The sequence below is a fragment of the Grus americana genome, chromosome 20, assembly GCF_028858705.1.
Source record: "Grus americana isolate bGruAme1 chromosome 20, bGruAme1.mat, whole genome shotgun sequence".
Classification (NCBI taxonomy): Eukaryota; Metazoa; Chordata; class Aves; order Gruiformes; family Gruidae; genus Grus; species Grus americana.
The window spans coordinates 10,531,935-10,546,599 of NC_072871.1; the positions used below are offsets into that span (position 1 = coordinate 10,531,935).

Consider the following 14,665-nt stretch of genomic DNA (forward strand, 5'->3'; position numbering starts at 1 on the left):
TTCGCTTCTATGGCATGATACAGGCAAGGACGGGGAAGCCACCTGGAGTGAGCCTAACCCAGAGAGCTTCAACGTGTACGTAAACTCAGTAAGACCACAGGGAAGCGTGGTTGCTGGAGTTGCAGCCCCGTAGGCAGCAGAACAGAACGTAGAGAGAGAACAACAGGTCTGCACTGAGGAGCTTTAGTAGTTGCAACCAGAAAATACCCCCAGACGATCAGCACAAAGGTCATGGCTTTAAAACGAGAGGGTCAATGAGCAAGTCACTTACTTGCACTGTCCTTCGTATTTCTGGCAGTCAAATCCATCGTACAGGCAGCCAGCGTTATTGCACTGCGAGTCGCACTTGCCATCGTTGAAGTACTTCCAGCACTGCAGGGACTGGGAGCAGTTCTTCCAGGGGTCGTTGAAATTGAGGGAGCAGTCGCCCCCGTCCCAGCCGCAGGCGTGGTTGTTGCATTTCCCATCGCAGATCTTGTTGCCGGCATACCCCGCGCAAACTGCAATCTCGCACTTCTCCTCAATTTTGGGTGGGATGATATCCTGCCCGATGCCACCTTGGAAATCAAAGTCGAGGATGTGGCAGTTGAGGCCGTTGAAGTTGGCAGGGCAGTTGCACCGGTAGTAGGGGGAGGCATCGCTGAAGAACTCGCAGGTGCCCCCGTTGTAGCAGGGGTTGGATGTGCAGGGGCTGCTGGCCGGGTACTGGCACTCGGGACCCGTGAAGGCCGGTGTGCACATGCACTTGGAGCTCTTGTGGATGGAGATGCAGGTGCCACCGTTCAGGCAGTGCAGGTTCCCACAGGTGCGGGAGTCGTTCTCGCAGGTGGCACCCACGAATCCCTGGGGAGGTGACAGCAAGGAGGGAGTCAGAATCATTGACGCTGTCCTGCGAGCAGCCTAACACACGTGTGTTCTGGGGAAACTTAGGACGAACCCAGTGAATCAGATTGCTGTACCTAGGGCATGGCTCGTGGCTTTCATAGTTCTCTGAAACTAGTGATGGGCAACAATAATCTGGAATGTAAACCTGGTTAGAGCATCCCCCTCGAAATGAAGGGAGCTCTTCTCAATAGCTGCCTGCTCCACCTTTACACGGAGCAAACGATGGTCAACCGGCCAAGAGCTGTGTGGCATACCTGTAGGGCTGAGCCACCTCCTTCTCCCTGATCCTCACCCAGTCTCCTTGCAAGTGAGAAGGATACGGTTACATGGATACACCTCCCTCCAGCAAGCACCCACAGCAAAGCATCTTCCCCTTCACGCTTACCCCTGCCTATCCCAGCAGCGGAAGCCTCAGGGGCAAAACTGGCCCCTTGGCTGCCCCTCTCTGCAAGGGGCTGACTCGCAAGGTCCGCGCAACATCCCAGTCTCAGAGCTGGAGAGGAGCAGGTACGTACCGGGGGGCATTTGCAGATGAAGCCACGGCCGGTGTTGCTGGCAACCGCGCACGTTCCACCATTCCTGCAGGGTTTGCCTTTACAGCCATCCACCACGGTGTCGCAGCGACGGCCTGCCGAGGGAGAGGAACGTGTGAGGAAGGCGTGCGAGATGCACAGGGTGGCCGGGAGCTGGGGGGACGCGGCGCTCACCTGCATAGCCAGGTCGGCACTCGCATTTGTAGTCATTGACCCGCTGCACGCAGTTCTGGGTGCCGCGGGCGTCGCAGGGGTTGGACAGGCACTCGTTGACGTCTCCCTCGCAGCGCTCCCCTACAAAGCCAGGGGGGCAGATGCAGCTGTAGCCACCTACCCGATCCGTGCACTTGCCATTGTTAAAGCACTTGGGCCCCAGGGTGACAGGATCAAAGAAAGGGCTGCAGTCATCCACATTGATCTCACAGTGCACCCCTAGAGAAATGGGGGAACAACCCACAGAGCTCATCAAACAGTATCGGGGTGCCCGGTGGTCCCTCGTGTGAACCTTCCCTGCGAAGGGGCTGAGCCTGACCAATTCAATGGCAGTCTGAGCCACCGCTCTGGCAGGAGGCACGCAGCACCGCGCAGCTCGCGCCCAAGGTTGCGTGGCCTTGATGGCTAAGCTCGCAAGCAAACACGAACCTCTACCTTTGCGTTTGCTTCTGCTAGCCCGAGCAGCTAATGAGCAGATACCGAGGATATCTGCACTCAGCCCACTAATGCCCCAGTCTGGGGAATTAATTTACCTTGAGTTCCTCTGGGGCAGGAGCATTTGTAGGTATTGATGAGATCGATGCAGGTTCCTCCATTCTGGCACGGGTGGGACAAGCACTCATTGATCTCCTCTGAGCAGTTAACTCCATGATAACCAGCCACACACTACAAGGAGGGAAGAAGGGAACTATCAGAGGGGTTCCCTCAACTCCCACGTGGCTGCAGGAGCACAGCCAGCACGCCAGCCTTCAACCCGAGCCAGCCTGAAGCTGGGGCAGCTCCTCGGACAGCAGAAAGGCAGTAACTGGTGCTTTCCCCCTGTGCATCTTGCCCCCACGGCACCCACCTCACAGGAGTAGCCTCCCAGGTAGTCCGTGCAGGTGGCTCCGTTCTGGCAGGGGTTGGGGGAGCACTCGTCCACCTGCTCCTCGCAATAGCTGCCGGTGTACCCGGCCTGGCAGCGACAGAAGTGAGTGTTGCCGGTGTCTACGCAGAGCCCTGAATTCCTGCAGAGATGCGCTACATCGATACCTGCCGGGGAGAGCAGAGCGAGACAGGGGGACCTCAGTGACACCCACGCACCGCAGGGCTATGCACTGGCCACCACGTGTCCCACCGGGGATGGCAGCCAGGACTGCAGCCTCAGGGGGTGCATGGTACAGCAGTCCTGGAGATCGCTCTGGTTGTACCAAAGATCCCCAACCAAGAGAACTGAGCATATCCCTGCTCAGAGCCCAGCGTGGGGGGCACCTGGGGACCCCACCCTGGCCCCGTGAAACCATACACATGGCAGGGACTTACCTTGCTGCTTAGCAGCCACCTCGCAGGAGACACTGGGGACATCGCAGTAGAGCCCTGTCCATCCGCTGTTGCACTCGCAGCGGTACAGGTTGTTGGTCTGCCAGCACTTCCCTCCATTTTTGCAGGGAGAGGAGTCGCACCAACGCACCAGGTTCTGGGGGGAGCAGAGCAAGGGATGGGGGTCAGGACCCAGCAGGGCTTCTGCAGGACACCTGGGGTGAAGTAACCCCCCCAACACCCCAAAGCATGGACAGGCGCTGGGGTCAGCAGCCAAGACAGCCCAACGCTCCTCTACCTGGCAGTTGAGCCCGGTGTATCCCTGGGGACAAGTGCACTTGTACGTCCCGTAGCTGTCCTGACACGTGCCCCCGTTCAGGCACGGCTTGGAGTCGCACTCGTTAATGTTGTGCTCACAGTAGCTGCCCGTGAAGCCGGGCGGACAGACGCAGGTGAAGGTGTTGATGCCATCCACGCAGGTCCCGTCGTTGAAGCAGGAGCTGGGGACACAAACATCACGTCCCGGTGAGTCACTGCTGGTCGTGCTCCACGCCAAAGCCCCCGCAAACCGGCCCGGGGCTATGGGGCAGCGCAGGAACCTCAGCCCCTTGCTCCAGCCCCGACAAAGGCTGCGCCTGCAGCAGGAGCTGCGCTGGGCTGTACCTCTCCGTGCAGTCAGGTGTGTTGTTCTCGCAGTGGATGCCGCTGAAGCCAGAGGGGCAGGTGCAGGTGTAGCTGTTGACACAGTCGGTGCAGTTGGCGCCGTTCTTACAGGGGTTGCTGGCACACTCGTTGATGTCCTCCTCACACTTGGGCCCGCGGAAACCAGCCAGGCACTCGCAGAAGAACGTGCCGACACCATCGGAACAGGAGCCACCGTTGTGGCACGGATCTGGAGAGGAGTAACACCATGTGAAGGTGCACTGGCTCCGGCCCTGGTGCAGCAGCCCTGCGTGGGAGCTGCCCCACAGCACTGTCGCCACGCACGTCCCCTAACCGCGCGGAGGGATGGGACAGAGCCCACGGACCAGGCAGAGGCCAGGCCAGCCCCACCGGGAGACTGGGATCAAAGAGGGCACATGGGACACGCTTGCTCACTGCCTGCACGTCACTGTCCCCCCCCCAGCCTCCTTCCTGCCAGCTCCCATCTGGCCTTGGACTGACGCAGCTCAACTGGGACGTGCTTGAGGTGGCCCAAAAGCCCGAGCAGGGCTTGCAGCACAGCCCAGACCGAAACAGCGGCTGGGGCTCGCCTGTGCACCGGGAAGAGGACCCCAGCCTCGGGACCAGCAGAGAAGCCAACGGCTCAGGGCCAGGCAGAGCGGTCCCCAGCGCAGCCCTTGCTCTTACTGGGCTTGCAGTCGTCAATGTCGGTGTTGCAGTTGCGGCCAGTGAAGCCGGTCCTGCAGGCGCAGCGGTAGCTCCCGTTGGTGTTCTGGCATGTGGCCCCATTGCGGCAGGGGCTCTTCACGCACTCATTGATGTCGATCTCACACGTCTGACCTGCAGGAGAGAGTGGGACAGGGACCGTGTGGGCTGGAGGCACTGGCAAAAGCCCCAGGGACAACGATGACAATTTGGGTACCGCTCACAGCAAACCACCCTCACCACGGGATGTGCCATCCACCCGGCTGAGCCGTGGGCAGGTCAGGACCCTCCCCGAGGCCAGGCACCGTGCAGGGCTGCTCCCATGCGGCAGGGCACACAGGCAGCCACCTGCCCGCTGCTCCCTCCCCTCCATCTTTCACTCCCCGAGCAGCCAAGGAGAGCGGGGTGCCGGGGGAGCTGGTGCGCTGAACCCCGAGCCGTGCCGTGCCCCTACCTTGCCAGCCAGAGGGGCAACTGCAGGAGAAGCTCTTGTAGTCCTCTGACTCCCGGCACTCGCCGCCATTCTTGCAGGGGCTGCCGGCGCAGGGGGCCAGCACGTCCTCGCAGGTGGCTCCTGCACAGGCAAAAGCACCTGCTGACACCCTTTCTGACACAATGGGTGGCCCAGCACCCCGCTACCCCATCCCCTGCCCTGGGCTGCTGCCAGCCCTGGGGCAGGCTCCGGGCTTCCCCACTGCCCCAGGGCAGCCCAGCTGGGGCCATCCCCTCCAGCCCTGGTCCCCCATGATCCCGGGCCCCCCCCGCATCTTTTAAGCCCTGGCAATCTGGGCTGCATTAAAGCGCTGCACACTTCCTTTGGCAGGGAAGCGTCACTCGGGGTGTCTTTCCCCCCTTGTGCTCCCCCCGTCCCTCTCAGCTGCTTTTCCTGTTTACGTCCAGCCAAGGGACACGTTCCCTCCGAACCCTTATCTTCCCTGTCAGCCAGTATCTCCTGAACTGGCCTTTGCTATTTTCCAGAGCCTTCCCCGCCCCGCCTGCCCCGTCCCCGTCCCCCCCAGGGGTTTCTATGGCCACTGCCAAGGGCAGGAAACGGCTCACGGCTTCCTGCAATTGTGCACTGGCTGCCGCTCTGCGCGAGCGGAAGCAGGAGGCCGGCAAACAGGAATCGGCTCAGCAGAATCCCCCGGCCCCTCAGCCTCGGCTCGCTTTTTCCAGCGTGAGCCCCACGGCAGGAGAACGGGGCTGCTGGAAGCACCGACCCCCCAGGGCAGTGGGGTGTGAGTGGGGCGGCTGCTCGGTGCTGCTGCCCGGAGTGCAGGCTGCAGCCACGCCACCGCCTCGGTGCCCTCGAGGAGGAGGAGGAGGAGAAGGAAGATGAGGGAGGAAGCTCTGGCTCGCTGCTTCCTAAAGCTCCTCCAAATTTCCTCCAGCTGTAGTGGCGCAGGGAGGTGGAGCCACAGCCACAGCCAGGCTCGTTGCATGTGCAGAGGGACCAATTTGCTGTCACACCCGAAGCTGCGCCCCCGCGGAGCCCTGGCGAGGGCCTGGGGGTGCAGGGTGTTCCCCCTCACCTGTGTAGGGCAGGAGGCAGTTGCAGGTATAGCCGGCGACATCGTCGATGCACGTGCCCTGGTTCAGGCAGGGGTTGGAAGCGCATTCGTTGATATTGGTCTGGCAGTTGGGTCCTGTGTTAAGAAAACCAGATAAAAGTGGCTGTGATGGAGGTGTGCTGGTGGGAGGGGACTGAGGGTACGGTGGGAACTGGTGACAACGGCAACGGCCCACCCATCGCCCTGGAAGAGCCTCCTGCTCTCAGCTCCAGCCATGGGTGCTCGAACTCTGCTTAGGGTCCCCAGGCTGGCTGCGCTGCCACGTCTCCCACCCAGACCTGGGGTCTCCACCATCTCTGCAGAGAAGCCTCCAGCCTATCCAGCGTCGTGGGGACCCCCACCCAGAACTCCTACCCAGGCCCCAGCGTGGCAGGGACGGGGCAGCGTCCCTGGCCGCACCCTTACCGCTGAAGCCCTCCCTGCAGGTGCAGATGTAGCCGCTGGTCATGTCCTTGCAGGTGCCACCGTTCATGCAGGGATTGGACTCACACTCATTATTGTTAATGTCGCAGTTTGTCCCACTCCAGCCCGGGTCGCAGTCACACCTGTAGCTTTGGGGAAAAATTGGGGCATAAAACACAGGATCTGGTTCGACCTGGCCCTCCCAGCTCCACCAGCCATCATTTACCCAGCAAAGCCCAGGCTCCTCATCATGTCCCTGCAGGGAAACATCCCGTGGGACTAGCACAGAGCACGGACAACCACCAGCACCGGGGACGGTGCTCACCCTGCCTCTAACCCCGGCTTTGCCGGGTGGTCCCAGCAGCCCCCACGCCCTCCAGCTTACCCATTCAGCCCGTCGTGGCATTTCCCGTGGATGCAGGGGTTGCTGTTGCACTCGTTCACTTCAGACAGGCACTTGGGGTCATGGAAGCCCTCTGGGCAGAGGCAGGTGAAGCCGTTGATGCCATCCTTGCACGTGCCCCCGTTGTGGCAGGGGTTGCTGGAGCACTCGTCGATGTTGATGTTGCACATGTGCCCTGGGAAAGGGGGGTGTGATGAAATGTTACCCCATAGGATGCACGGCATGGTGGGCGCGCGTTGCCTCCTGAGAGGCACCCTCTGGGCAGGTCCCTCTCCAGCCACCTGGGAAACGGCTGCCGGAGGCTCGAATCTCCGGGCACACGTGTGCCGGCCGCATAGGAGCGGGGCTGCCCTCCGGGTAAGGTGACTTCACACCCCTGCATCACCCGCCTGGCTTAAATAAACGTGACTGGGAAGAGGCCGTGCCCTGGGATTGTTTGGTCCAGGAGGGAATACTGAAGGGAGCCGGTTTCAGCCTGTAACCCTACCTGCCGTGGCCGACAAAGCCAGGCTTTATTGTGGCTCCCGGCGGGCAGAAGGACAAGGGGCCGCGCGAGCGGGGAGAGGCGGGGGCCGCTCCCATCAAAGCCCTCCGCCATTTCCAGCAGCGATCAAACAAACCAGCTGGACAAGGCAGCAACCCGATACCCATGGGAGTGGGCGCAGTGGGAGTCGAATTCGCGGCACCAGACACCCCTTTGATTTCAGCCTGGGCCAGGGTCACCCTCCTGAACAAGCAGGAGCGCCGGAGGCTGCAAAACCTCCAGTAAGTGGGACGGCAGCATCTCCCCTCCTGGCTGCACCCTTGGCCCGGCTGCGTGGGGCACCACCAGCCGCAGGCATCCCTGGACCGCCGTGGGCACAGGGGACTTCCCGGGGCTCCCCAGCGCGAGGTTGGATCCGGACCAGGTCCTGACGGTGCTGCGATGGCTGCCGTGCCCTGCCCTCACCTGTGTACCCTGGCTCGCAGGTGCACTCGTAGCCATCGATCTTGTCGATGCACTTGCCGTAGTCGCAGGGATTGCTGGCGCAGTCATCCAGGTTGATCTCGCAGTTGGGCCCTGGGGAGGAGAGCAGTGCCATTAGGGTGTCCCCAGCCCCGCTGACGAGTCAAAATGAAGCCCACTGGCAGTGGCTGCTGCCGCTGCTCCACAACAAAACGCCTCCACTGCAAGTGGCTTCCCAGCTCCCAGCTGGGGCACGGCTCCTGCGAGAGCCAGGCACCAAACTGGGAGAACTTGCCCTCGCCAAGGATGCCCCAGGCTGGCCCCAGCACCAGGGCGGTGGCTGGCAGTGGCCCAGGGCCAACTCGCCCATGGACAGGGATGGGACCAGGGTGCCGTGCCGGCATGGCTGACCCACGTGGAGCCCCCGGGGGGGGTCCCTCCCGCTCACCCGTGGTCCCTTTGAGGCAGAGGCAGTTGTAGGCGTTGTTCCTGTCCTGGCAGGTCCCTCCGTTTTTGCAGGGCTGGCTCTGGCACTCATTGATGTTGATGTCGCAGCGGTGGCCCGTGTAGCCAGGCTGGCAGAGGCAGGTGAACGCGGCGATGCTGTCCTTGCAGGTCCCGTAGTGACACGGGTCGGGGTTGCACTCATCGATGTCGATCTCGCAGTGAGCGCCTGAGAAACCTGCCACCAGCGGGAGGGACGCAGGGTCAGGGTGGAGGACGTGGGGCGACGATGGGAGACGCGGGGTCAGGATGGGGGACACTCCTTCCTACCCTGCCCAGGTGTGGGGCAGTGCACCGGGGTGGTGCGACCTGCCCACCCGCCCCACCAGGAGCCCTGGGACCCCCGGGAGCGGGGCACAGGCAGGGGAGCACCCCGGTGGGGCCGGTCAGACCCCTGCTCACGGGCTTTGTCCTGGGGTGCACAATGACCTGCATTAAACCAGCTCGGCTCAGGAGTGGGGCCCCGCGCTCGCCCGTGGCTCGTCCCGGAGGGCAGGCACCCCCGAATAATAACCCCCCCTGGCAGATCCTATTCTCCTGGCCAGTTCCCTCCCCGCCAGGCTGGGGGTGGAGAGCCGAGGACAAAGTACAGCTTTGACTAGACCCCGCCAAGCCCACATAGCAGCTTTTCATCGGGGCTTGGCATTAGCAAGACACTAATTAGAGGCCATTCAGCTGGAAGATTTCTGGCGGGAGCTGCTCCACAAAAGAGCCACTGTTTGCCACCAGGGCTCAAGTCATCATTTTGTGCAACCGCTCCTTGGGTTTCGGTCGGCGAGCCCCCGCAGCCCTGCACCTTGCATCCCTATAGAGGCAGCTTTATTCCTTCCTTCCTGCCGTCCCCCTCGCTGCCGCCCGCTGCCGAGGCGGGGAGCACGGTGGGACGGCTGCTGCGGGGCCACACCTAATGAGCGCTGGGCTCGTTACACCCAACTCCGGGCCAGTGGGCAGCAGGGCTCGACTTGCTCCAACAGTACCTGGGAAAGGGACAGTCCTGCCCCGTGGGAATCGCATCGCCAAGGACCAACCCCACTGCCAGTGGGTCCAGGGACACCCCCCATGGCAGGTGCTTGGAGGGGTGGGCACTTAATTCAGCAGTGTGGTTTTATGGCATATCAAGGGGCAGGATCCCTGGAGCCCCCCGGGACACGGGGATCCCCTCACCTTCCGTGCACTCGCAGCTGTAGGTGTTGGGGCCGTCCACACACTTGGCACCGTTCTTGCAGGGGGTGCTGGCGCACTCGTCGATGTCGAACTGGCACAGGTGCCCGTTGAAGCCTGGAACGGAGGGAGAAGTCACGTCCCTGCGCAGCGGCCGGACCCGCCAGCCTCCCCCCGCCGCCGGGCAGATCCCACCGGGCCCCCCGCGTCCCGGCCGGGGCGCCGGGTTTCCATGGGGATGGCTGCTGGGGGCCCTGAATGCAGGGCTGCGACCCGCCATTGAGAGCATCTTATTTACATCTCTAGAGGAGCAAAGTCTCTGAACTTCAAAACCTCCTTTCACAGATTAACCGTCTCCCCATTCTCCGCTCCACCCCGTGACTTTGACACCGCATTCAAAGCCGCTGGTGCAGCCCCCCCGGTCCCCAGCCCTCCTTCCCAAAGAGGGGCCTTTTCAAGTGCAAAGCCGTGGGGTTTAATCCTCCTTCCCCTCTCCCATGGGCTGGACCCGGCGCAGCATCGCTCACGTGGGGCTCAGCCCCCCACCGGAACGGGGGAACCCCCATCCCAAAAGCACCAGGCGGTGCTCAGCGCCCCCCTCCCCATTTTGGGGGCTCTAAAATGAAAGGAGCCCATTTTTGGCTCCTTCACGGCTCGAGCCAGGGTGCACCATGGCTTTGTTTCTGCCGTGAAGGCGGTGGGACGGATGCCGCGTACCGGTGGGGCACTCGCAATGGAACTCGTTGATCTTGTCGAGGCAGTTGCCGTTGTGCAGGCAGGGGCTGCTGGCGCACTCGTCCGTGTTGATCTCACAGTAAACCCCCTCGTAACCTGCGGAGAGACGCAGTGCACTGTCAGTGCCGTGGCACGGGACCGGCACAGGACAGGCAAGTTACACCGGGGTGTATTTAGTCCCCCTGTCTTTACACAGGCAGCTCAGGAGATGCGCTACAGGTGGTGGGACCTGATGCACAAGCTGCTCCATGATAGTACACCCTGGATTTCCCTGCCCTTGGCATGATCCAAGCCAGCAAGGTTGGGAAGAGGAGTGCAGAGCAGGGCTGACGGTGCCCAACTCTCTGCTCCCGTCCCCTCATCCCTGCAGGATACCATGCAATCTTTACCAAGCTCTTTCTTTTCGGTGCTGTCCCAGGCACACGTGCCTCCCACGGCTCCTTGCCCAAACCGATGCTGAGCTCCGGAGCACCTGGAGCCCTCCCGCCACCCACACTCGGTGCTGAGGCAGGGGTCCATGGGGCTGCCCACCCACCGGGCATGCAGATGCACTGGAACTCCCCGATCTGGTCCAGGCAGGTGGCATCGTTCTGGCAGGGGTTGGAGAGGCACTCGTTGACATCAATCTCACAGCGAGGGCCTGAGTAGCCCTGCAGGCACTGGCACTGGAAGGACCCCTGGGTGTTGATGCATTTCCCTGCGTGCTCGCAAGGGTTGGCTCCTGCAAAACACAAGCATGGCTTACAGGACACGCTCCCGGCCGCACGTGAGCTCCCAGCTGCGCTGGCGCTCCCCAGTTGCTCCTCGGCCACCCGCACAAGCTCAGCCCCGGCACTCACCCAGCGAGCACTCGTCCACGTCCTGGTTGCAGGCCGGCCCCATGTACCCCGAAGGACACGTGCAGATGGCTTTGCCATTGACGGGGTTGGTGTCGCAGTTGGAGCCCTCGTTGCAGGGGTTGCTGATGCAGGCGTCATCGAGGTGGCACAGCAAACCTGGGTGGCAAAAGGCAGATGCGCGTCAAGGGTGATGGGCACACAAGTCATCGTACACTGAGACCTCGGCTAGGAGCCAGGGGACATGCGGGGAGCTGCCGCCCTGCACTGCGCGCGGGGGGCAAGATGGGACGGGGCCTCACCTGTGCGGCCGTGGGGGCACTCGCAGTAGAAGGAGGCTACCCGGTCGTGGCAGGTGGCCCCGTGGAAGCAGGCGGCCATGGCGCAGTCATCGATGTTCTCACTGCAGTCCTCGCCGGTCCAGCCATTGACGCAGACGCAGTTGTAGCCGCCGTGGTTGTTGTGGCAGGTGCCCCCATTCTGGCAGGCGTTGGGCATCAGCTGGCACTCATCCACGTCCTCAGTGCAGTACTGACCTGCCAGGGGACAGGGAACCTGCATGAGGCTGGTGCTGCCCAGCGCCCGCAGGCTCCTCGAGCATCGCTGTGAAGCAGGACAGCTCTCCCCACCCAGTCCCTGGCATCCCCCGGGACAGGATCCATCCGCCCACCCCAGCCCCATGCCACCCTCACTGCCACCAGTGGGGTTACCTGTCCACTCGGGTGGGCACTGGCAGTTGTAGGTGTTGACGCCATCCACGCAGGTGCCTCCATTCTTGCAGTTGTTGCCTGGACAGTCATTGATGTTCTCCTCACAGTTCTGGCCCGTGAACCCTGCACAGAGGAGATGTCTGCTGTGATGCCAACCGACCAACCGCCACTGCCTCAGCCCCTCACCACCCCCCCGCTGATGGCAGGTTGCTCGATACTGGGTGCTGAGCAGGCACCAGGCTCTCCCAGCCCAGCTTTGAAGCCAGCTGCCCGGTTTCACCCGAAGCCCCATCCTGCCTCTGCCGGGGCTCGGTTCTGCCGCGCAGGTCTCCCTGCCAGGGCACCATCGCCAGAGCCCAGCAAGCGGCTGCGGCTCCCTCCACGCAGGGCAGACGGGGCGTCCCCGGCTCTGGAGACGCTCACCCCGAGCAGTGGAGGATCCGGCTCCATGGCAAGCCGGGATAAACCAGCGCTGCTCCCACAAAGGCTTGCGGCACCTGGTGCTGAATCACCGGCTTTTAATTTCACATGTAAAGAGCCTCATCAGCAGCGCTTCCCCCGGAGGGGGATCCAAGTCCCTGGCAGGGCGAACCACCACCCCACACAGCGCTGTGCGAATCCCAGCCCGCCTCTCGCACGGTGAGCCCGGCTGCTCGCGTTTATGTTTCTGCCTCCACTCGATAGCGCGGCACGCATGGAAATTGCACCGCTCTCGGCCTCTCCCCGCGGCATCTGCAGCAGAAATGAAACGGCCAGGCCCTTCTCAGGGCATTTGCCAAGCCACCCCGTCCCCCTCCAACTGCCACTTGGGTTAAGAGCTGCCTTTACTGTAAGACCTCCGATGCCCCTGACCCAGCCGACGTCAGGCATCAGCCTTCCCAGTCCGCCTGGCCACTCGGGGTCGGGACGGCAGTGCCAGCCCGTAGCAGCTCCCCACGGTGCCGGCATGCACCTGCAGCTCCCCTGAACTCCCCAAGGCGTCCTGCAGGTCCCAGCCAGGCTGCTCCCCCACGCAGGCAGCTCACTATGTCACCTCCACGGGGAAGGGATGGGGTGCCCAGGCTCATCCTCAGTGGGACCCCAGACCCTGGCCCAGCTGGGGTTTTGTCCCCGCTCTCTTTGAAGGGTTGTGTTTTCCTCTCCCCCATAGCCTCAGCCCCATCACACGAGGAGCAGCAACAGCTATTTACGATTGCTGGTAGGAGTCCAAAGCAGATAATGTTGATTTGTGCCTCATTTTTAAGCAGCTGGGCTGAGACTGAACAGCAATAACTGACAATGTCCTAGATACCAGGATTAACTCATTGTGAACCATCCCAATGAGTAATTAGTACTGCAATTAGTTTAAACTCAGGGTTACATTCTACAGCAATGGCATGATAAAACAGCCAAGATTAGTTTAACTTGAAGAAACTCGGTACGGCCAGGCCTCTCCAGGAATGAAAAGGGGACATTGTTTCAGGTCTGCTGCGCTGCATACCAGCGTATCAATCACTCCCTTATCATGAGAAACAGCCCCCCGGTCCCTCCTGCCTCCACCCGAAGCTGATGCAGCTCCTGCAGCGAGCCATGCCGGATAGCAGAGGTGCCGAGGGACCCCCCCCGTCCCCCCGGAGCAGGAGCCATGCCGTGCCACCCCGCAGGAGGCGAACCAGCTCGTGCAGCATGCAAATCTGGAAACAGCCCACGAAGCCGCAGCTGGGTGTGGAAGTGCCGATCCCCCCCCGCAGCAGGGATGCTCCCCCAGGGCCACACCTCACCGGGACATGCCCGACGCTTGGGCTGCTCCGGGGAAAGTGCCTCGTCAGCGGAACGGCAGGGCAGGGCCAGCACCGCTCCTCCTGCCCCCTCCACCTGCCTGTCCCTGTGGCAATGCCGCTTTGCCGGGCCAGGGCGTGGAGCTGCTCCCGCAGAGCATCGCCCCAGGAGCTCCTGGCTGCACCGGCTCATCCCAGAAGGAAAAGTTTCCTTCCCTAGCACCGCTCACCTGGTCAGCCCCAATGCCTCGCTGCCCCTAAGGACAGGAGCTTTGTTCCAGCCTGGGTGAGCAGGTGTGGAGGGAAAGCAGGAGATCCTGCAGGGCCTTGCATATTTTGGATGGTTAATGAGCCTCCTGAGTTATTGTGGCCACAAGCTTTGGGAAGGGGACTGAACCTCTGAGCCTGTGTCAGAGATCAACGTGAGACCCCCCATGCTGCCCTGCAGGGATCGCACATCTTTCCTCAGCACCGAGCCGGGCTGCTGGCAGGATACAGGTACGTCCGTGCCGGTCAGAAGACCCCATCCCCACCCCAATGCCATGTCCCCAGCAGCAGTGGGACAGGAGCTACAGCAGAGGAAGGCCAGAGCTCCCCCCGTAATGCCAAGCACCACCCGGGGTACAGAGCGGAGAAGCCGCCTACCCCTCGTCCTGCCCCAGCTCCTGCAGGGCTACGGGTGACCAGAGGAGATCAAAGCAATCCCACAAGAGACTTGTCCGGCAGCTTAGCATTGCTCACAGCTTCCTTCCAAGGGAGAGGGCAGACGCGTCCCCTTTGCGTCTGCCGCAGCGGGCTGGCAGGGCTGGCTCGGGCAAGAAATGGCACTCGCTCCCCGGCAAACACAGCCTGGTCTGAGCGTGGGGCTGCATCGCGTGGCAGCGGGGCTCTGGGCTGCGCCGGCCGCCCGCCGGCAGGAAACTCAGCTATTTCATTTCTCCAGCCAGCGCGGGGCCAGGAGGAGCGTGGGGCTGTGCTCAGCTCCTTCCGCTCCCTGCCCCGACTGCGCTGCAGACCGCGCTGCCCGAGGGCAGAAGCGAAAGGGCTCGCAGGGGTCAGGGGGCCCTTTCACAGCTGCTTTTCTTTCCCCTGGCGTGCAGGGTGCTGAGCTCCCATGCAGGGTGCTGGGCTCCTGGGACAGGGCCCCAGCGGGCCCCACCGCAAGAGCCCTTCATTTCGGGGGCTGTAATTCAGCCAGGCTGCTCCAGCGCTTGCTGGAGGGAGCAGCAGTGAGCACGGAGAGGGTTTCCCTTTCCCAGCTCCCTTAGCACTCGGAAACTTTCCAAAATAGCTATTCCGGGCTAATTATTCCATTCTGGAAGTGGATTAAGCTAAAGCGGAA

General features: G+C 62.4%; 1 protein-coding gene across 2 annotated transcripts in view; it reads right to left on the minus strand.

Moving 5' to 3' along the window:
- NOTCH1 (notch receptor 1) overlaps positions 1 to 14,665 on the minus strand; it is a 44,279-nt gene that overhangs the window by 9,106 nt on the left and 20,508 nt on the right. Inside the window, exons 5-25 of one of the 2 annotated variants that reach the window (XM_054848755.1) lie at positions 11,567 to 11,689; positions 11,159 to 11,392; positions 10,860 to 11,015; positions 10,556 to 10,741; positions 10,003 to 10,116; positions 9,289 to 9,402; positions 8,069 to 8,302; positions 7,624 to 7,734; positions 6,657 to 6,849; positions 6,275 to 6,420; positions 5,831 to 5,944; positions 4,753 to 4,872; positions 4,281 to 4,433; positions 3,594 to 3,822; positions 3,229 to 3,430; positions 2,934 to 3,087; positions 2,479 to 2,663; positions 2,165 to 2,297; positions 1,593 to 1,712; positions 1,401 to 1,513; positions 272 to 843 (exon numbers count right to left, since the gene is read on the minus strand). In XM_054848755.1, the coding sequence (XP_054704730.1) occupies positions 272 to 843; positions 1,401 to 1,513; positions 1,593 to 1,712; positions 2,165 to 2,297; positions 2,479 to 2,663; positions 2,934 to 3,087; positions 3,229 to 3,430; positions 3,594 to 3,822; positions 4,281 to 4,433; positions 4,753 to 4,872; positions 5,831 to 5,944; positions 6,275 to 6,420; positions 6,657 to 6,849; positions 7,624 to 7,734; positions 8,069 to 8,302; positions 9,289 to 9,402; positions 10,003 to 10,116; positions 10,556 to 10,741; positions 10,860 to 11,015; positions 11,159 to 11,392; positions 11,567 to 11,689 (3,706 nt within the window). Of the gene's footprint in view, positions 1 to 271; positions 844 to 1,400; positions 1,514 to 1,592; positions 1,851 to 2,164; positions 2,298 to 2,478; positions 2,664 to 2,933; positions 3,088 to 3,228; positions 3,431 to 3,593; positions 3,823 to 4,280; positions 4,434 to 4,752; positions 4,873 to 5,830; positions 5,945 to 6,274; positions 6,421 to 6,656; positions 6,850 to 7,623; positions 7,735 to 8,068; positions 8,303 to 9,288; positions 9,403 to 10,002; positions 10,117 to 10,555; positions 10,742 to 10,859; positions 11,016 to 11,158; positions 11,393 to 11,566; positions 11,690 to 14,665 lie in introns of both variants that reach the window. The other variant, XM_054848754.1, reaches the window with a different exon arrangement.